Consider the following 21,458-nt stretch of genomic DNA (forward strand, 5'->3'; position numbering starts at 1 on the left):
GACTTTGGAAGAAGTAGTAGAGAATACAGTGTGCTGTGTTTTGCAGGTAGAGAATACAGTGTGCTGTTACAGGTAGAGAATACAGCGTGCTGTGTGGTGTTACAGGTAGAGAATACAGTGTGCTGTGTGGTGTTACAGGTAGAGAATACAGCGTGCTGTGTGAGGTTACAGGTAGAATACAACATGCTGTGTGGTGTTACAGGTAGAGAATACAGTGTGCTGTGTGGTGTTACAGGTAGAGAATACAGTGTGCTGTGTGGTGTTACAGGTAGAGAATACAGCGTGCTGTGTGAGGTTACAGGTAGAATACAACATGCTGTGTGGTGTTACAGGTAAAGAATACAGTGTGCTGTGTGGTTTTACAGGCAGAGAATGCTGTGTGGTGTAAGGGTATGTTTACACTGAGTAAATGTGGCTGCGGAATCCCGCCTGCCTCAGTGTCCCATAGTTTATCTGAGAGGGCTTAGGCACCTCCGCTCCAGCTGCTCTCAGGTGCAAAATAATTGACATGTCAATTCTTTGTGTGGAGAGCAGTGGCGCGCAAGCCCACCCATAGACGAACTATGGGACACTGAGGGAGGCAGGATTCTGCCGTGGAATTCCGTCATATTTACTCAGTGTGAACATACCCTTACAGGTAGAGAATACAGTGTGCTGTGTGGGTGGGAGCACAATGAAATGATAAAGTACTGCAATTCAGTAACACAATGAAACTGCAATGTGTGAACACAGCCTAGATGTTCTGCAACAGTTTTTGGTGGGGAATGGGCAGGGTGGAGAACGGTTATATACAGCTGGTTGAAAGCAATGCATTCTGGAACCTATGTACTGTGTACAGCTGCTCAACCAGGAAGTACAATCACACAATACAGAACAAAGATCCCCAAAACACATGGATTTTTGGTAGTTTTAAAACTGTTACACAGGTGAGCAATGCTATATGCTTCTGCAACTGATTTATTTATTTGTCATTTTATGGTACTTCACTGACACAGCCAAGCTGTTTTTATGATGAACCGTGATGGATTACTGGTGATTCTGTTAGCTGCAATAAGCATTCCAAAATGATGACACTGTTATTTCTTAGGACAAGGAAACCCCTGGTATCTTTCATATATCTCTGTGCTTCCAGGATGTACAAAAATGCTTTTATTCTATAGTATTAAGAGTCAGAGGCTTTCCTGAGCTCCTGAAGTTCAGTAATCTGTAACACCTTTTTACCTCCCCCTCCCATCCTACTTGGTACTCAGCTTCCAGGTGTCAAGCAGAGAGGGGAGAGAGGAGACATTACAGTTTGTAGCTATCTAGGATTTTGGAAAAGCCCATTTGACTCCTTATTCTATAGAATAAAAGCATTTCTCTACACCAACAGCTGAATGTATGAAATATGCCAAGTGTCTCCATGACCTAACTGCAACTAACAGTGTCAGGAGTTTTGAACATAAGTTACAGCTGACAGATTCCCTTCAAATATTTGCACATGTTCAGCACTTAAGTCATAAACTGAGAAAGGACCTTTAAAGTTTAAGGTTAACCCCTTCCCGCTGCTACACAGTAAATTAACGTCACTGCAGCCTATGCCTGAGGCTGCAGCAACGTTAATTTACGATCAAGGATAACACAGCCACAGAAGCTGCGCCTGTGTCATCCGTGGCGGGTCCCGGCTGTCAGTGATAGCTGGGAAACCCGCCGCAGCTCTCGGCACTGGAGCCACGCTCCAGTGTGGAGTTAACCCTATAGATACTGCGGTCAGCACGACTGCAGCATCTATGGGGCTCCTAACAGAGAATTCTCCCTATAGAGAGGGAGAATTCTCTGTCTGGTGTCCATCGGGGCTCTGCAAAGTGTTTGCAGAGCCCCTATGGTAGCCATGGAAACCGGAAGCCAGAAGGCAGGGTGCCGGCCGGGTGCTCTGCCCCCTCCCCTCTCTCCCCTGCCGCTGTCACAAGCAGGGGACAGAGGAGAGGGGGCAGACATAGGGACATCAGCTAATGGGATCATTATGATCCCATAAGCTGATGTCCAAAAACAACCTGAACATTGAGGAATCAATGACCCCAGGTCATGAAAGGGTTAATGACTTCTTGCACCATGTCCTGATTCTTTCTTACCTGGTGAAATGTAATGCTTTTATATTAAAAGAACTGATGTTTCTGATGTTTACTTACTTATTTTGAAACCTTCAGGTTTGCAGAAGTCTGGCAGCAAAAGGTTAAAAGGGGGATCAAAAAAACAAATTGATAAAAATGGTAAGTGAACCAGTTCTTTACAGTAACATACAACATTGGCTTGAAGTGCTGTGAAAATAAGTATTGTATTGGCCCCCAAAAGTTGTATGAATTACCACTATACACTTACAGTATTAAGGAAAATGCTTATAAAGTGTTTTTTTCCCTGCACCTACTACTGCATCAAGACTTCACTTCCTGGATAAAATGGTGATGTCACGACCCGACTCCCAGAGCTGTGCGGGTGGGGCTGCTGGAGAGGATAATGGCAGGGGGACACTGAGGGACACAGGGCACTGGAGGAGCATCCCTCTGCCATCATCCTCTCCAGCAGCCACAGCCCGTACAGCTCTGGGAGTCAGGTTGTGACAGTGAGAACAGTTACTAATAATGTAAACTAAACTATTTTACTATAAAGTGGCTAGCCCCTTTAAATAAAAAATTTCACCAGACTTCTCTAAACATAACATGCGTTTTTAACCTTAGACCTGCGCTGCCCATACAAGGTGAAGGCTTCTTTCTGATCTCGGGACTATGTTTGCTTTATTGCTGCTTATTTCTTTTCTGCTCCATATAGCACATATTAAACACAATTGATCAAATCCCCTCTCCACTATATGCCCTCTATACTGTGTAAATCATTCTCCAGTGCAGTTTACTATGTCTAGTGCTTAAAGAGAACCTTTCACCAGATTTTCACTTTACGGCAATGCATTGGCCTTAAGTGAGGCACTATAGCAATTATGAATTGTTTTGCGCCTGCTCTTTTCAAAGAATTCAGAGCGTGACAGCCCTGCAGGAAGTTTCCGACATCCCCTGCGCTCTTAAGCTACAGAGCAATCAGGATTGCTATGTAGCTCTCCCTACTAATAATGTCCCTGCAGCCAGGGGCGTAGCTAAAAGCTGATGGGCCCTGGTGCAAAATTTTAGCTTGGGGCCCCCCCAATCCCTTCAGATGAGCGCAGTCTCACACAGACACACTCAGCGCGCACACAGACCTTTAGCAGCAGCTCCATGCCCATCCCTCCTGCTTCCTCTTCCTGCTGGTGCTGGACCATGCTCTCCCGCCCCTCCCCCATGCATTGACTGCAGAGGACAGCAGGAAACAGGTGATGGGGAGGACTTAGGACCCCACACTGCAGCGTTAGGCAGCCTGGCTCAGTGCACTTCTCCCGAATCGGCTTCCATTATCACAGCTGATTCGGGAGGACTGCAGAGAGGCAGGAAGTGGCAAGGGAGCCTAGCGGGGCCCCCTGTAGCTAGGGGCCCGGTCGCCATGGCAATAGTTGTGACCCCTATAGCTACGCCACTGCCTGCAGCCTATACCCTAGGCTACATAGGCATTCATTAGCGGCTCCCCCTGATCACCCGTTCTCCTCCGCAGCCCTCTTCACCTTTTCTGAGCTCTCAAGAGCAGCTCAGGGTCCCCACCATAACATTAGTGCAGGGGGAGCTGCTTTTGACAGCTCAGAAAAGCTGAAAAGGTCCAGCAGAGATTAGCCAGGCACAGGGGAGAGAAAGCAACCCCCCTGTGTTTGCATCCTCAGTACACAGCCTGGCCCGGGGAGGAATGGGGATAACCCCTGCCCTAGTGCGGTGTGTACTTGGGCAATAATGGGGGGGGGGTGTTAGCCATTTTATACCAGCTAACACTAAGCCCCAACTTGGTAATGGATGCAGTCTATAAGACAGCTTCCACTACTAAGCCTGTAATGTAAAGGGGGGAAAAAAACACAAGACAAAATTTTTATTAAAAAAAACAAACAACCTACACCCCATCGATGTAGTCCACCGAATCCAACATAGTCCTGCACATACTGGTTAGGGATGGTCCGAACCTGGTTCGGACGGGGTTCGTACGAACCCGAACCCTCCGCAATGATTACCGCTGTCTGCCCGCTCCATGCAGGGGGCGGATGCAGCGGGAGGAACGCCTGGAAAACTGGGATACAGCCATAGCCATAGGCTGTATCCCAGTTTTCCAGGCGGTCCTCCCGCTGTATCCACCCGCTGCACGGAGCAGGCAGACAGCGGGAATCCGATGCCGAGCGTTTGGGTTCAGCCGAACCTCGGCGGGTTTGGACCATCCCTAATACCGGTGTCTAAAAAAAGAAAAAAAGTTAGTAAACAAAGGGTGGGGGGGGAAGGGGCTACTTTCTGTCCCTCAGTGGGTTAAAATGGTAGTCCCAGCCAGGGCCCCTTTTTTCATAATTCCCTGGGGGATGGGGTGTGTGTGAAAGGAATAACACCCACTTACAGTACCTCCCTGGCTGCTCTCACTCCCTATTCAGTTGTATCTGCAATCGCTGATACAACTGACTAACTGCTGGCCCCATGCTCCCTCTTCTGCCTCTGGGACTTCTGCTCTGCCCCCATCCACAGCAGCCAGATCTGAGCAGAGGAGGCCAGAGCCCAAGAGAAGAGCAGGAACCTGGACCGATGAACTTCTCATGCCCTGCTAACAGTTCTTGGTTTGAATTGTAGTTTTGCCTTCTGTTTCTCCATGTCACTGAACTACAACACCCATCATGTCCTGCTGGCAGTTCATGATGGGAGTTGTCATTTTTCAGCTGGAGAGTCAAAGATTGAGAAACAATGATTAGAGAATCAGTCCATTAATTATAGGGGACAGTGGCACAGTACATGAGGGGGACACAGTGACACAATGCAAGAGGTGGAGGCAGTGGCACAGTATATGAGAAGAACAGTGACCGTTCATTAGGACATGGTGGCACATTAGGGGGCGTTACCTTAGGGTGCGCTCACACTATGGAATCTGGGCAGATAATCCGCTGCAGATGGATTCCGTTGCATGCCCCAGCTTGCGTGCATCTTCGCCCCTGCCATAGACTCCATTCTATGGCTGGACAGATTCTGCCGCCTGCCCAAAGAATTGACCAACCATAGAATGGAGTCTATGGCATGGGTGGAGATGCGCGCAAGCAGGGGCAAGCAACGGAATCCACGGTGGGTTATCTACCCGAATTCCGTAGTATGAACGCACCCTTATAGTAATTGGATAGAACTTTTTTTGGCCTCTGACTGTGCCTCATCGGATCGGGGGGCAAGCTAAAATTTTGCACCAGGGCCCATCAGCCTTTAGCTACAGCCCTGTGCATGAATACAGTATAACTGTCATACATGATAGGCTTAGATACAGTTAATAGACTTACAAAAGAACAGCGTAGGTACAGTCACCTGCTAAGCAGACAGTATCACACATGACAGGCAAGGTCAAAGATTTTTTTCATGGGTTTAGATACACTGGCTCACTTACATGTATCTGAATTAGGCCAGGTTCACACTGTGTTTCTGCAGTCTGTTTAATGGATCCGTTTTTTTTTTATTTACTTTTAACGTACAGAAAAGCGTGGTCAACCACATTTTTGTGTACGGTAAAAAAAAATAATTTACAATGCAAGTCAATAGAAAAACTGATCCAAACATGGCACACAACTGCACCCTTTTTTGCGTCTGTTTTTCCCATAACACTATGTTAAACAGAATGTGTACCCAGCCTTACTATAGGATCACATACACAAGCTTAGCAACACAGTACCAATTACCTTGACTTTGGATACACTGGCCCAGATATTTTTGGTTTACATACCCCTTTTGAGCAGACTGTATCACAAATAACAGGTTTAGATACACTGGAGAATTATTATGGTCTAAAGCACTTACCCTGCTGCTAATAAGGGGCTGCGGTGCACACAAGCTTGGCATCTGGGGGCGTGGCCTAAATGTCCCACCGCCGGCCAGTGTGTGCAACTGCCAGCCTCTGTGTACAGATGCCATCAAGATGGCCACTTCTATCAGCTATTTCCATGGTAGTTTTCTTATAATATAATGACAGAATTACTAGCCCTAATGCTTCCAGGGGTGATTTGCTTAATGCTTGGTTATATTTACTACCTCCCTACTGTAAAAAAAAGAATGTAAATTGCAAACTTTCTTTACATCACATATACTGTTGATTTAGGTTTTTAAAGTTATAATGACAGTGACACATTAAGGTTCAAAGCTTGCTGTAATTGTGCTGCTGTTTCTTGAACTTCCTCTCGCATAGCACTAGTGCATTGGAGGTGCCCCCCCCCCCCCCATGCAAGTATGGTGCCCTTTTATCAGCAGCACAGTCATGGCATATTAAACAGGAGTTGGCAGTTTGTGCTGTGACTGCCCAGAGAAATCAGGGAAAGGGAAACCTACGTATGTATCACTGGCAAATGGCTTAGCCCTGCTTCTGTCCCCTGGGGCTCAATAGTAGTGAGTAGGGATGAGCGAACAGAACCGTTACGAACCAGATTCGTTACGAACTTTGCAAAAAGTTTGGTTCGGTACCAAACCAAACTTTCAAGACGTTTGTTACGAAGTTCATTAAAACCGCAACGGCGTCGCAAAACTGTATTGTTTTCACAGAATGGAAGAGGATATAAGGAATTACTCCTATAATCCCTTTTATCCTGTTATTATGTGAATATCAAGGTGTGTGACGTCACTACAGGAACAGGAAGTGCCTGAGCGTCCATGCTTTCTCATTGTGTGTCTAGACTGCAGAGAGAGAGGAGGTGTACGTTAGGCAGAGAGGGAAAACACATAGATTACATATCCAAACAACTGGATAAGTACAGGGAGAGATAGAGAAGGAGTATATATTGTTTGTGAGAGAAGCAGGAGAGAGGAAGATTAAAAAAAAAAATCGCAAGATCCAGGGAAAGCTTGATAAGCCCATACATAGTGAAAGAGGCTGAGAAATCAAGAGTTAGGTAGAGAGAGGGAGAGATAGGCATCTAATTCAAAAATTGTGATATCTAGGGAGAGCTAGGGAGATAAAAAAAGGAAATGGGGAAGGAAATAGGGAGAGAAGTGAGAAGAGTCACTCAGGACACGTAGCATTGAACCAGCTACTGTTCCGTGACAGAGAGGAGACGCTAGACGTTGCTGCTCTGCTGGGTACCGTTAACCGCGTATAGCCGCAAGCAAAAAAGTTTAAAAATTTTTTTTTTAAGTTTGTGATAAGCTGTTCTAGGTGACTCTAAGTCAGTGCCCCACAAAAGCTGTCCGTTTGTGCTCTGCTGGTTGCCGTCACACCCGTTTAGCCACCCGCAACCAAAAAAGTTAAAAAATAAAAAATAATTGTTTTTTTGTGATAACCTGTACATTTCTGCTTTGCTGTGTGCCTCCAACCCACAAAGCAATAGTCAATGAAACTTTGTGCCTTCTGGCTAATAGATTATTTCTTTTTCAAAATTTACACCAACCAAACAACTATGTCCAAGCGTCCTACTTCCAGCACTTCCCAGGCAAGGACTGCAACGGCAGGTGGTGAGGGTAGGAGGAGTGGCAGCACCAGGCCCGGTGGCAGCCGGGGCAACAGGCGTGGCAGCAGGGTGCAGCTACCCCAGACGCCCACGGGTCATGTAAGAACCACACTGCCAGCAGTTCTAGATTGGCTTACCCAATCCTCCAGTTCCACTGCCCAAAGCTCCCAAACGAGGTCTGCTGGATCATCCGACACCACCCTTACATGGGACGGTCGGCGACAGTCCTCTGCCCCGTCCCCCGTTTATTAATATGCCACTTACCTTTTGAGGCACCTTCTGCCAGGGAACTCATGGCAAACCTTTTTTTTTAATATTAAACTTTATTTTATTTTTTTTGACTGTTTTCCATCAATTAGTAGCAAAAAGAAAACAAACCACATAACATCCAAGAATAAATTAGAAATCACAACTTATAAAACAACCTTATATCCCCTTCCCCCCCCCCACCCCCCATCCCCATCCGCTGAGAGAAAAATAAACGAAAGGGAGAAAAAAACAAACAAACAAAAAAACAGAAGTGTTTTTCATACAAAGTGACACATCTTTCCCAGTCCCACACTTTTGGCGTTTATTTTGCTGCCCAGTTCCTTACCAACACCAGCCTAGCATAGAAAATGAGTCTCACTATGATCTGTCTATGATCTTTTTGCAATTTAATGCTACCAGTGTCCCCCAAGAGAACAAACTACACTGTTATCGGGATTTTCAGCCCTACCTCACTCTCCACTCTCTGTAGAATAGAGGACCAGAATTGAAAAATCTTTTCACAGACCCACATCCTATGTATATAATCTACTCCACACACTCCACATCTCGGACACTGGTCGTGGGGTTTAACTCTTGGCAAACCTTGATTTGCCCTTGGGAGTCGCTACCACTTTTTCGTGATGAGGAGGAGGAGGTAGTAGTCCCCCAAAGGCAGCAGGTGGAACGTGCAGAGGCTGCAGAGGAGGTGTTGGCTGTAAGCAGTCAACAGTCAGGGAGGGGCATCCAGTGCCACACCTGAGATCCTGTCCCAGCCCCTGGAGGAAAGTAGCAGTGGTGGTGATGTCGCTGATCGGATGTGGTGCCCTCAAGCAGCATTATCTTCGGTGTCATCAGGGGAGGAAAGTGAGGTGCTAACGAAGCAGCAACATCTCACTGGTGCAAGGAAGCGAGGCACAAGAGGGAGGGGTAGAAGACAACCTACCTGGCAGACTTCATCAATAACTTTTAAGCCTTGGTCCTGAGAGGGGACCCCCAGGCAGCGATGGCAATGAGCAACCAGCAAGACCCCCCGTGGCTGGCAGCAAACCACGGTCCTCTGTCGTCTGGCAGTTCTTTCGCCTGGGGACAGATAAGCACATCGCTCTGTGCCTGCTGTGCAATGAGAGGGTCAGTCGTGGCAGGGGTGATAATCTTGGGACAACATCCATGAGGAAGCACATGGAAAGGCAACACCAACAGGCCTGGAAAAACAGTGACCCAAATACCACCTCCTGTCAGGATGCACCATACACTGCAGATCCCATCATGCAGCATCCTCTCACTGGAACTCAGGGCTCATCAGCCTCAGTTGCCAGCAGTAGCACAGTCTCACTGCCATGTACCCCCCTAATGAGGCAGCAATCCCTGACAGTCCATGGCCAAACGTCAGGTGTACTGCAGCAGCCATCCCATGGCACAGAAACTAACCGGACACCTGGTTAAGCTGCTGGTGCTTCAGTCCCTGCCATTTAATCTTGTGTATGCAAAAGAGGAGCCCGTGGAGCCTCATTGAAGAGTCTCAAAACACAGAACTAGCCAGATATCCCTCCGGGAAGGACCCAGCCAAGGGGCAGCTCCTGTTAGGAAAGCACCAAAACCACCATATTAAGTGGCTCTATAAGTCAATGTAATGACAAGGGATAAACCAAGGCTAGGTTACCATCCACATACAGCTGTTTCGGGGAGTTCAGCAATCTGTTTCTCTTATGGCTCTACTAGGCATTGCTCCCACCTAGCCAGAATCCTGCTCCTCACTGATGAAGAGCAACACCCTGAAACAGCTGTATGTGGATGGTAACCTAGCCTTGGTTTATCCCTTGTCATTACATTGACTTATAGGGCCACTTAATATGGTGGTTTTGGTGGTTTCCTAAAAGGAGCTGCCCCTTGGCCGAGTCCTTCCCGGAGGGATATCTGGCTAGTCCTGTGTTTTGAGACTCTTCAATGAGGCTCCACAGGCTCCTCTTTTGCATATTCATGTTTCCCAGGGGGCAATGCACCTAGGACTTCACTGCATTGAGCCCTTTCACTTGCAGCCGGCAGTGTTGTCATTTGGCTGGTCTCCCTGAGTTCAGCAATCTGTTTCTCTTATTTAATCTTGTGGACTCCCAGCCTTTCAGGGATTTCGTGGCGTGTGTGCATCCCAGATGGCGAGTCCCCAGCCGCCACTACTTCTCTAGCAAAGCTTTCCCATCACTGCACAGTTATGTGAAGAGAAAGGTTGGCGATTCATTGGGACTCCTGGTGTCCAAGACAGTGCACTTGAGTGCTGATGTCTGGTCCTCTAATTATGGGCAAGGGCAGTACATGTCCGTTACTGCCCATTGGGTCAACATCCTCCCAGGAGACCATCAGGAAGTTGGCCCATTCTTGCCATTGTCACCTCCACGGTGCTTTAGGGGGCCAGCAGCAGGTAGCACAAGTTCTGCCTCCACCACCACTGCAGTCCAACCTGACCCAGTGTCTTACTACCGATGTTAGGCCCGCCGCTCTCTGGCTGTCCACCATTTGGTGAGCCTGGGTCAACGAAGCCACAGTGGGCAGGAGCTCCTCCGGACCATCAGGGAGGAGATAGCTGAATGGCTAACTGTGGGAAGTGTCGTAGCGGACAACGGGAGGAACATTGTCTCTGCAGTTCAGCGGGGAGGGCTGACTCATACACCTTGTATGGCACATGTGATCAACCTCATAGTGCACAGGTTTCTCCCATCATTTCATGCACTACATGACCTTATGAGGATGTCACGTAGAGTGTGCAAACATTTCAGCCACTCCTACGCTGCAAGGAACACCCTTCTCAGAATACAGAGACAGCGCGCTATGCCCCAACATCGGCTAATCTGCGCGGTGCCAACCCGCTGGAATTTTGCCCTCCATATGCTCGACCGCCTGTACGAGCAAAGGTCAGCCGTAACAGACTACCTCATGGGGCAATCAGGCAGCTTCACGCCACACTGCGACTTCCAAGTAACACACTGGCAGTTAATGTGGGAAGTCTGCCAATTGTTGATCCCTTTTGAGGACGCGACTCTTTTTGTGAGCAGGCAGGACTATGGGATCAACGACATCATCCCACTCCTCCATGTTCTTGAAAGTGAGCTGACCAACATCATCAGCGAGGATTCCCAGGCCACAACTCCAAGGCTGAACATCGCCTTGAGCCCAGAGCTGGATGAAGTGCAGAAGGAAGTTGAGGAGGAGGAAGATGTCTACGCCCAGCCATTCCGCACACCGCCACCTGGCTTCTCTGCCTCTCCATCACAGGAGGAGATAGAGAAGGAAGACCCCAGAAGACCCTGGAACTATACAGAGGACAGTGGAGAGGAGAGGCGCTCATTGTCCTTGGTGCAGATGGCAAGGTGTCTGCGGAATGATAGCCGGATTGTGGACATCCGCCAGAGGGAACCATACTGGCTGGCCACCCTGTTGGACCCTCGCTTCCGCCGCAAAATGGCAGAATTCTTCCCGCCATCACAGAGGGAGGCTGAACTGGTGTACTACAGGGACATGCTCACCAGTCAGTTAATCTCAACTTACCTGCGAGACCAGCCTGGTTCCCAGACAACATCCTCTGAGGGGGAACCAGCACGCTCCACTCCCACCACCATATATATATAGTGCATGTATGTGTGTGTATCACTAACAGCCATAGGCCCGGATTCAACAGGTTTGACACCAGAGTAGTTGAGTCAATTTGTAAAGCAAGTGCCAGTGAGGTGTCAATTTAATGAAAATTGGACACGTATTTTTGGATAATGGAACTGAGGTAAAGCCTTCTTGAATCTGTGCCTTTTTAAATGTCCTTTCTTCACCTCATGGATTCTGTGGGTGAGGTTCTCTTTCTATTTTACTGTATCCGTATCCTGCTAGACTAGGTGTAATGTTAGAGGTTTTTTTTTAACATTGACTGTCCTGTGCTGAACTCTACATCAACATGTTGTCATGTTTAAAGAATTATTTTTACAAACATGCATATCCTTAGCTTCAAACTTCAGTTGTCTGTACTAGGTCCTTCTGGGTCCAAAAGAATACTACTCCTACTAATGCCTCCACCGTCAATTGTCTATTTGGAAACATACTGGGTGGAATCAAGAGCTGCAGAAGCTGCCATATCAACTTGGTCTGTTTTTAACAATACTGGCCTGAGAGCAATCAACTGCTGCCTTCTTCTGCTCCTCAACTGGTCTGTTTTAATAATACTGACATTGAATTAATCAACTGCTGCCTCCTCCTTCTCCTCAAGTAGCCTCTCCTCGATAATACTGGAATCAATCAACTGCTGCCTCCTCCTCAAGTAGCCTCTCCTCAATAATACTGGAATCAATCAACTGCTGCCTCCTCCTGCTGATCAACTTGTCTCTTCTCAACAATACTGGCCTGAGAGGCGAGCAATCAACTGCTGCCTCCTCCTGCTGCTCAACTTGTCACTTCTCAACAATACTGGCCTGGGTGCAATCAAGTGCTGCCGCATCCTCCTTCTAAACTTTTTTTTTCAATATTGTTTGTCACTATTTTGGCACTTTTATTTACTATATTTTATTATTTCTATATTTTTTTTAATCTAATTTTTGCACTTTTTTTTCCCCCACTTTTTTCATTGTTATATCAACTGCAACTAAACGAAACTATACCCTATCACACTCCCACTATTGTAGCTGCAATTATTCAGCCGTTAGAGCAAGGTTCGTTTTCGGTTCGGTTCGGACCAATCCGAACTTCATTAAAGTTTGCCGGATCGAACCGAACCGAACTTTTCAAAAGTTCGCTCATCCCTAGTAGTGAGCACTAAAATCACCTTGTCACCACTCTGGAAGGTAAATTTTTTTTTTTAAATGATTGGTATGCTTTAAAGGGGTAGTGCGGCGCTCAGAAATTATTCACAGAATAACACACATTACAAAGTTATACAACTTTGTAATGTATGTTATGTCTGTGAATCGCCCCGTTTCCCGTGTCCCACCACCCCCACCCGTGTACCCGGAAGTGTGGTGCATTATACATTACCTGATCCGTGTCGAGGGCCGTCCGCCATCTTGTGCCAAACGTCCTCTTCGGACGGACGGCCGAGTCGCTGCCACCCGTCCCCCCTCCGCCGCGTCACAACTGTGCTCAGCCGCGATTGGCTGAGCACAGTTATGCTCAGCCAATCGCGGCTGAGCATCGGATGACGCTGCAGAAGGCGGCCGGCATTCGGGACAGTCGGAGCTGTTCGCCGTCCGCCCGAAGAAGACTTCACTCGCTGAAGATCGGAGACGGGTGTCGGCACGTGACAGGTGAGTTTAGCGCACCACACTTCCGGGTACACGGGTGGGGGTGGTGGGACACAGGGAAGGGGGCCATTCAGACATAACATACATTACAAAGTTGTATAACTTTGTAATGTGTGTTAGTCTGTGAATAATTCTTTACCGCCGCACTACCCCTTTAAGGTAGTCAGACACAAGTTAGCTGTTCATTCAACCAATCTTCCAAAAGGTTCAGGCAGTTGAAATGAATCCTTCCTAGTCCTTTTAGCCTTCCTTTGTCAGGGGGACCACTATACTTAGCAAGATCTCTCTCAAAGGTCAGTGGGCTTGTCCGATAAAAGTCTACAGAGAGGTTAATCGTAACAGATCTACTTTAATGAAAATATAAGATTGGTAAATTAGTTTGTGGGAGATTGTTGTATTAAACCATCACATTTGCTTTTCAGAACTTGCTGGGTCTAATCTGTATAACCTGCTCAAGGAGTATCTTCTCTCAGAAGATCAGTTACTAGAGAATGGATATCCAAGGCCAAACCCTGATAAACCTGGTAGTGCTTTAATTCACTGCACAGCAACAAAACCTATAGGCAGTGATGGTAAGTATTTTACTGTCATGTTACTGTCAATGGCAAAACCATACTACACTATATAATACAGCGTTGAATTTCTTTTCTACATACTGAAGGCAGTATTCCCATGTCAGCTTGTTAACAAACTGCCCGGACCTCAACTGATCCTGATAACAAGGATGCATTTGCCCCACAATGAGCGTATCGGGTGTCTGTGCCCCAATGATTTGTTATAGGGCTGCTGAACACTTTTGATCACCGAGCTTGGAAGCAGTCGATGGCCCGTTATAGAGACGGAAAACCCCCTTTAAGAACTTCTAAACCAATATATTTGCTTCTGGAGCCAACAGTCTTGGTTCCTTATGTCAAAACATATGCAAACTATGGCCCCAAGCCTGATGGTTAAACATTCCTTGAAATAAATCTTTTATTCTTCATAGCATTAAGACGAGTGTGTTGTAGGTGTGGAGAAACCTACTCTGTAACACTGCAAGGAAAGCACCTACGTAAAGAAGAGTGTACCTATCACTCTGGTAGAGTTTTGAAACATAAAGGCAAGTTAGTTATGTTTTCCTTTTGTATTGGATCAGTAGAGCTGTGAGCCAAAATGACTTTAGTTGATTGAATATTTCTGATTTAAAATTAAAGTTCCAGGTGGAATGGAAACCCGCTACAGTTGTTGTGAAGCAGCAGTAGGGACACCAGGATGTCAAATGGCAAAGGTAATATGTACTTTATCTGTAACTATTGCCGATTTACACCTAATTTTGTAAACTTTAAGTTTCACCAAGGGTAGTTGGTGCAAATAGAAGTTTACTATCCACAATCTGAGATTTATTAAAAAGCTCTGGTTCAGCTTACAAATTCCTCAAAAACAAGATGGCCAATCCTTTGTATCCTGTACACACTTATATTGGTGGTGAGCGGGGGAGTAACAAAGAATTGTGCATATTGACAGCCAACTGGGTGATCATGCTTTTCCTCCAAAATCTACCATATGGACAGGGTGGGTGGATAGCTAAATTCTTTTAGTTTGACAGACTTTAATCCTAAAGCTAATCATACACCTAAGAGAGCATTTTGTCTTTAACCACCATGTCAGACAATTCTGCTAAAAGGGGCTACTACATAACCCATTTAAAGTGGACTGCTTGGTAGTGGAACAGGGATAAAAACAAAGCCCACTGCTAGATAGGCCTTTTAATCAGGATTCTGGGCATATCCTTTTTCCTTAAAGGGGTTATCCAGCATTAGAAAAACATGGCCACTTTATTCCAGACGTAGCACAATTCTTGTCTCCAGTTTGGGTGCAGGTTTTGCAACTCTGTCCCATTGAAGTGAATGGAGCTTAATTACAATCCACACCTGAACTGGAGTTGTTATCACTGGAAGAAACTGGCCATGTTTTTCAAATGCCGGATAACTCCTTTAAAGGGGTTGTCTGGCTTTTTTTTTTTATTTTTTTATTACATGCTGGTACATATAAATCCCATGCTCTGCACTCCCTCACTATCTGCTTAATGCTAAATTTCAAGAGGAAACCGTGTGAATTACTGCTCCAATGTAGTAACTGTAGTGGTAAAAGGAAGAGGTTGGTGGGATTTGTCTGGCGCAACCACCCCTTTTGGAACACCGGCCACGTTCCCCTATACCTTCTCTAAATGAAGAAAACTCCTGGCACTGGTGTGAAGTCAAATTCAGGCTTTTATTTGATGCAACGCGTTTCGAGGGTGCAATCGCCTCTTCATCAGGCATCATGCCTGATGAAGAGGGGATTGCACCCTCGAAACGCGTTGCATCAAATAAAAGCCTGAATTTGACTTCACACCAGTGCCAGGAGTTCTCTTCATTCAGAGAAGGTACAGGGGAACGTGGCCGGTGTTCCAAAAGGGGTGGTTGCGCCAGACAAATCCCACCAACCTCTTCCTTTTACCACTATTGTGATTGACACCGAGGATCCACTTTGGAGAATCGGAAGGTGGAAGGCAGCATCCCCCGTTGATCCAGAGCGCTTATTAGAGTCGTGCCTAATTGTGTACGGCCCACTCAGGTGAGCGTGTATTTGCACACATATGCATGTTTCTCCAAAGTGTGTTTTGACCTGCACATGCAGCGCCGTTTGTGTTAATTTTTTTCTTTGCATGTACAATGTAGTAACTGTGTACCTTTTTAGATTATGGGCTTTTGGTGGGAATTTTTCAAGACTTTTATGAAATTTCCTGGCATAAAGTGAGTAGTGTGTAGAAAACCCTCATTATAGGATGCTGTTTTTAATTGTCACAATGGCAGGGTTCTTAAGCGATTTATTTTCTCCTCCTTAAAGCTACACGTGCACGATGGCCATAAAGAAAATCTTGATGGGTTTATAAAGACTTTTGTCAAACTTCAACCATCAGATGGAAATCCTGGTATATTTTCTGTGGATTGTGAAATGGTAATCAAAATGAAATGTTAAAGTTTAGTCAAAAACCACTGGTTACTTTTATTTGAGGGTCTTTAATTATTCTATTTATACTATAAACAGTGTTATACAACTCACGGTCTGGAACTTGCCAAAGTCACTGTGGTCGATCCTAGTTTACAGGTGGTTTATGATACTTTTGTAAAGCCTGATAATGAAATTATAGACTATAACACAAGGTATGTATGCATTTCTAATGCTTATTGTCTTGATGTTTATCTTCAGTATTACTTTTGGTCATTTGTTGATCTGCAACAGCTTCTACATGCTTCCTGCTATTTATTCTTTAGTCACATCAGTGCAAATACATCTTTAGCTTAAAGGGGTTATCCAGTGCTACAAAAACATGGTCACTTCCAGACACAGCACCACTCGTCTCCAGATTGGGTGGGTTTTTCAGCTCCGTTCCATTAAAGTGAATGGAGTTTAATTGCGAACCACACCTGAACTTGGAGACTGGAGTCGTGTTGTCTCTGAAAGTAAGTGGCCATGCTTTTGTAGTGCTGGATAACCCCTTTAAACTTACGTGATGGTGATTACATCATACTTTACAGTAGGAATTTACAGTAGGAATAAAAGTAATAGTAGTAATATATATATATATATATATATATATATATATATATATATATATATAATATATATATATATATATATATATATAATATTATAGTGGTGACTTGGATTAAGAGCATAATTCGTTCCGGGACCGTGCTTGTAATACAAATAAACTCTTAAACCAAAGCAAATTTACCCATAAGAAATCATAGAGATGCAGACAATTGGTTCCACACCCCAAAAATAATAATTTATTATTCTGAATAACATGTAAAAGAGATGAAACAAACATTCAGAAACAGCAGAATATGTGATATTATAAGTTACTGTACAGTAATGGAGAGGCTGGGAAACACAAGGGCGGACAGAGACTGCAGGGAGCATGAAGGAATGAGCAGGGTATATGTGGGCACATAAATACAGTGCTCTCTGTCCGGGGAGAGAGGGGTTACAGCTATGGAGAGATTACCCCCACAGTCCTGTCCCCTGATGCAAGCCCCAGCCTAAAGTGGATCTGCTATGATTTTGAAGGTGAGGGAGACTTCCTGGGTCAGAGTACAGTGCTGTAGACCCCACTATGCAGGCCATGTCCCTCCTCCACTCCCCCTCCTACCCAGTACAGGGAGCTCTTAAACCAAAGCAATGCTCTTAAACCAAGTTACTCTTAAACCAAGGCACCACTGTGTGTGTGTGTGTGTGTGTGTGTATATATATATTATTTATATTATATTAATTTCATATTGTATTTTTTTTTTTTTTCATGTTTTACTCTAAAGTCTTGTCATGCACATGCGGCCTGGTTATGTTCACCTTGTAGCAAACTTGGTGATTTTATGTAATACAAAAACAAAAAAAGTTTGACATTACCTAGCCAAGTAAAGTTTTTTTTTTTTTTTATTGCTGTCTGCCGCATGTACCTTCTGTGATGATCTGCACCAGACAAAAGGCCCTATTACATGGGCCGACAGTGAGGAGCAAACAAACGATGTCAGCGCTCGTTTGCTCCTCGTTCCCCGCTCGCTATTACACGTGGCAGCAGCGAGTGGGTGAGTCCGGGGGAGGGGGTTTGGGGGGGCAGCCCGGGGGATCGCTGATTGTCCGGGCAGCCCATAGCATATAGCGGCGGTCTGCTGCCGCCGCACCTACCCCACGGAGCGGCGGCAGCAGATCGCTGCTATATTCTGCCTCCTATTCTATGGGACGATTATCGGCCGTAACGAATATGGCCAATAATTGTTCCGTGGAACAGGGCCTTAAGGATCCATTTACACAGAAAGGTAATCTGACAGATTACCTGCAAAGATTTGAAGCCAAAGCCAGTAATCGATTTGAAAAGAGGAGAAATCTCAGGCTTTCCTTTATGACCTTATCTGTTTAGTCTGTTTTTGGCTTTGGCTTCAAATCTTTGGCAGATAATCTGTCATATCTTTCTGTGTAAATGGACCCCTAGGACCCACTGCACATTTTTACAGTATGCCATGTTTATATATAGTAGTACAAAAAAATCGGATTTGGCACTGCAAATTATATCATAGTAGTATATAGTACAATAAATCTAGGACTTGAGATTTTCCTATCCACAGCATACTCATGTTGACAAGTCTTGGATTTTCACCATGACTTTCACCACTGCACATATTATGTAGCAGATTTGTTTCAGGTTTCATGCTATGTATCCCAAATGAAAAATAGTGTTGGACAATATCCCACAGTTGTGGGATGGTTGGCCTTGGTAACGTTAGATGTTGAATGGCCATTTACACAGTTAACCCTGCTTTGCTGTAGAATTTGGGCATGGCTTGCACAACACCAGTGTTGAGGTGACTGAAGAGCTCAGATCCCAGCAGCAGATAGGAGTTGAAATTACAGTCTGAATGGTGAGAGATGGTAAGAAGTAGTGGGCCGCCTCGCTATAGGAGAGAACACGTTTTATGCAGCAGTGGACTGGTGACACTTTGTATGTATCATGTGCCACAGTGCACTTTGGTGTGATGCCACAGTAGGTAAAAGGGAACTTACATTGGAATTTTGAATTTATCTGAGACATCTGGGTAGAATTGAAAACTGCATGAAAAATGTAAGACTACAAAATCAGGAGAATAGAAGTGCAAAACTTAGTCTCAAAGATTCAGAACGAGAAAACAAATCTTCCCTAAACAAATACTCTAAAGCCACCATCACATGGCTTGTTTGGTTTTGCCATCATCTGTTGGCTGCCCGCTGCCGCAGACCATGCACATGTGAATAATACCTAAAGTCTGAGTCTGGGCAAATGCATGGACTGTGAAGTCCACGGTCATGTGCATTGGCCCATAGACTTAAATGGGTCTGATATAGTCAGAAATTCTACGGACATGTAAAGAAGGCTTTAAAGCGTAACTGTCAAGTTTTTTTTATTGCAGAAATCAGTAGTATTAGCGATTTTAAGAAACTCTGTAATAGGTTTCATCAGCCAAAAAAGCCTCCTTCTGTACTCAAGAAGCAATCTCCCAGCCTCCCCCCCTGACTTCTTATCTGTGCATTATCAGGCAAACACGTCTTCATTACAGAGAAGCCAGTGAAGACGGGCTCTGCTCTCTCCATTCTATCCTTATGGAGGGGGGAGGGGCTGAGGGAGATGAGGGAGCAGGAAGAGGTGACATGAAGGTCAGCTGTTTGTAGACTCTCTGGGCAGCTAAACCGCAGGATTCAGGTGTCAGAAAGGTCAGTGCTTATCTATCAACTTACTGAGAGCAGATTGCAGGGTGTTGTGCTTTGCAGAAATCCTCCGTGCTCAGTCACTCCTCTCAGCCCCTCCCCCCTCCATAGCCACATAATGGAGACAGAAATCCTGCTTCATTTGATGTGAGGGGGGAGGCTGGGGGATTGCTTTTTCTCTACAGAAGGAAACTCTTTTAGTACATAAAACCTATTACAGAGTTTCTTAAAATCGCTTGTACTGTTGATATTTAATGTTTTCAGAAAAATGACCCTGAAATGACAGTTACGCTTTGGTTGTTTTTGCGTGCTTGGGTTTGTGGAGGACAGTTGCTGTAAGGGTGTATGCTTAGAGTGGCTTTTCAAAGGTACTTCTATATGGTTGCACTGTCTACTATTAAACAAGACAATTCATTTTAAAAAGCAACAATTTAAATCAAACTTTTCATTTAAAGACTTCACAGGGAACTGTTGTCATACTATTTCAATATCATATATATAAAGCCAAATCAGGAAAAGATACAGCATACTCCTATTCAGACAGTGTGGGACTGACTGGTTACTGTGCATGCATTGTCACAGGCTTGACAACAGCGGCCCTCCCTTGAATACCCTAGACCCGTGATGACGAACCTATGGCGCGTGTGTCAGCACAGACAAGTGTAGCTATAGTCACTGACATGCGGCCGCACCACCGCCTGTACAGCACAGTTGACACTTGCAGCTTTGTAAGATTAGGCTGGAGACTGAAAAAAGTAACTGGACACAAGTGGGGTTTCAGAATAAAAACTATTAGAGTAAAAATAATGCTGTGTAGTGATAAAGACTTCTAGCTACCAGTGGCTGCCTCAATTCTAGAAACATTAGGCTGATCATTCCGACAGTCGTCTTGGTTTCATGTGTAGAGATTTACTTGCATTAGTGCCCACAGCCTTTGACAATGAATAGAGAAGCAGAACGCTGGCAGCTCTATCCTGTTACTGATGTTCAGCTCGCTCACCCTGCAGTGATTGGGCTGTACATTACAGCGGCGGGGCATCCCTAAAAGCTGCATGGCCGCTGCTGAAAGGGGGACAACTGAGCCCGCGGCGGGCCCCTCTCACCCTCTGGGCAGGTGTGCCGCCAAATCACTCACTTCTGTGCAGCACATCCAAGTTTAGAGTGGGATTTCATAGGCCTGCTCAGCCAATCTAGACTACAGCATGCCAACAATATGAGGGAGAGAGAGAAGGAGGCAAGTTTGCTAAATGAATGTGTCTGCAAAAATATCTAACTTGGTGAGTCCCACAAGTATAACTATTAGTTGAGATGGGAATACCCTTTAAAAGAGTTGTCCAGCGAAAACTTTTTTTTTCTTTTCAAATCAACTGGTGTCAGAAAGTTATATATATTTGTAATTTACTTCCATTAAAAATTTCAATTCTTCCCATACTTATCAGCTACTATATGTCATGCAGGAAATGTTTTATTTTCAGTCAGTCAGTGCTCTCTGCTGACATCTCTGGCCGAGAGAGGAACTGTCCAGAGCAGGAGAGGTTTTCTATAGGGATTCCCATTTAAAGCCTCTGCTTCTCTGGCTGAGACAGGAACTCTCTAGAGATGTCAGCAGAGAGCACTGTGTCTGAATGAAAATAAAACATTTCCTGCATAACATATAGTAGCTGATAAGTATAGGAAGACTTGAGATTTTTTAATAGAAGTAAATTACAAATCTATATAACTTTCGGACACCAGTTGATTTGAAAGAAAAAGATTTTCGCTGGACAACCCCTTTAAATGAATTTTTAAAATGTGCTGTCTATTAAGAACACTTATGCCACCCCTTTTGATTATGTACATAGGTTGTCTGGTATCACAGAGGAAAACCTAAAGAATATAACAACATCCATTAGAGATGTACAGGCCATTATGCTCAACCTGTTCAGTGCAGATACCATTCTTGTAGGACACGGGTTAGAAAATGACTTGACAGCACTTAAGGTAAGGAAAAGCCACTGATGTTTTTGGATGGGTCCTGATGGTGGTTATGTGGTGGAAGTGCACTTGATTTAGTTGTATATGATGGAGCACAGCTTTATATCCGCAACCTCAAATCCGCTGCAGATCCTATACATATACATTGGCCCTTA

The 21,458-nt window shown here is 45.2% G+C and overlaps 1 protein-coding gene across 3 annotated transcripts in view; it reads left to right on the forward strand.

Annotated features, from left to right (window-relative positions):
• Window positions 1-21,458, forward strand: part of LOC138787145 (RNA exonuclease 1 homolog) — a 52,444-nt gene that overhangs the window by 24,420 nt on the left and 6,566 nt on the right. For 2 of the 3 annotated variants that reach the window (XM_069964294.1, XM_069964295.1), the window contains 7 exons: window positions 2,187-2,249; window positions 13,491-13,640; window positions 14,054-14,167; window positions 14,262-14,335; window positions 15,937-16,047; window positions 16,138-16,253; window positions 21,171-21,309. In XM_069964294.1, coding sequence (XP_069820395.1) covers window positions 2,187-2,249; window positions 13,491-13,640; window positions 14,054-14,167; window positions 14,262-14,335; window positions 15,937-16,047; window positions 16,138-16,253; window positions 21,171-21,309 — 767 coding nt within the window. The remainder of the gene's footprint in view (window positions 1-2,186; window positions 2,250-13,490; window positions 13,641-14,053; window positions 14,168-14,261; window positions 14,336-15,936; window positions 16,048-16,137; window positions 16,254-21,170; window positions 21,310-21,458) is intronic. The other variant, XM_069964296.1, reaches the window with a different exon arrangement.

Source organism: Dendropsophus ebraccatus, chromosome 3 (assembly GCF_027789765.1).
Source record: "Dendropsophus ebraccatus isolate aDenEbr1 chromosome 3, aDenEbr1.pat, whole genome shotgun sequence".
NCBI classification, from domain to species: domain Eukaryota; kingdom Metazoa; phylum Chordata; class Amphibia; order Anura; family Hylidae; genus Dendropsophus; species Dendropsophus ebraccatus.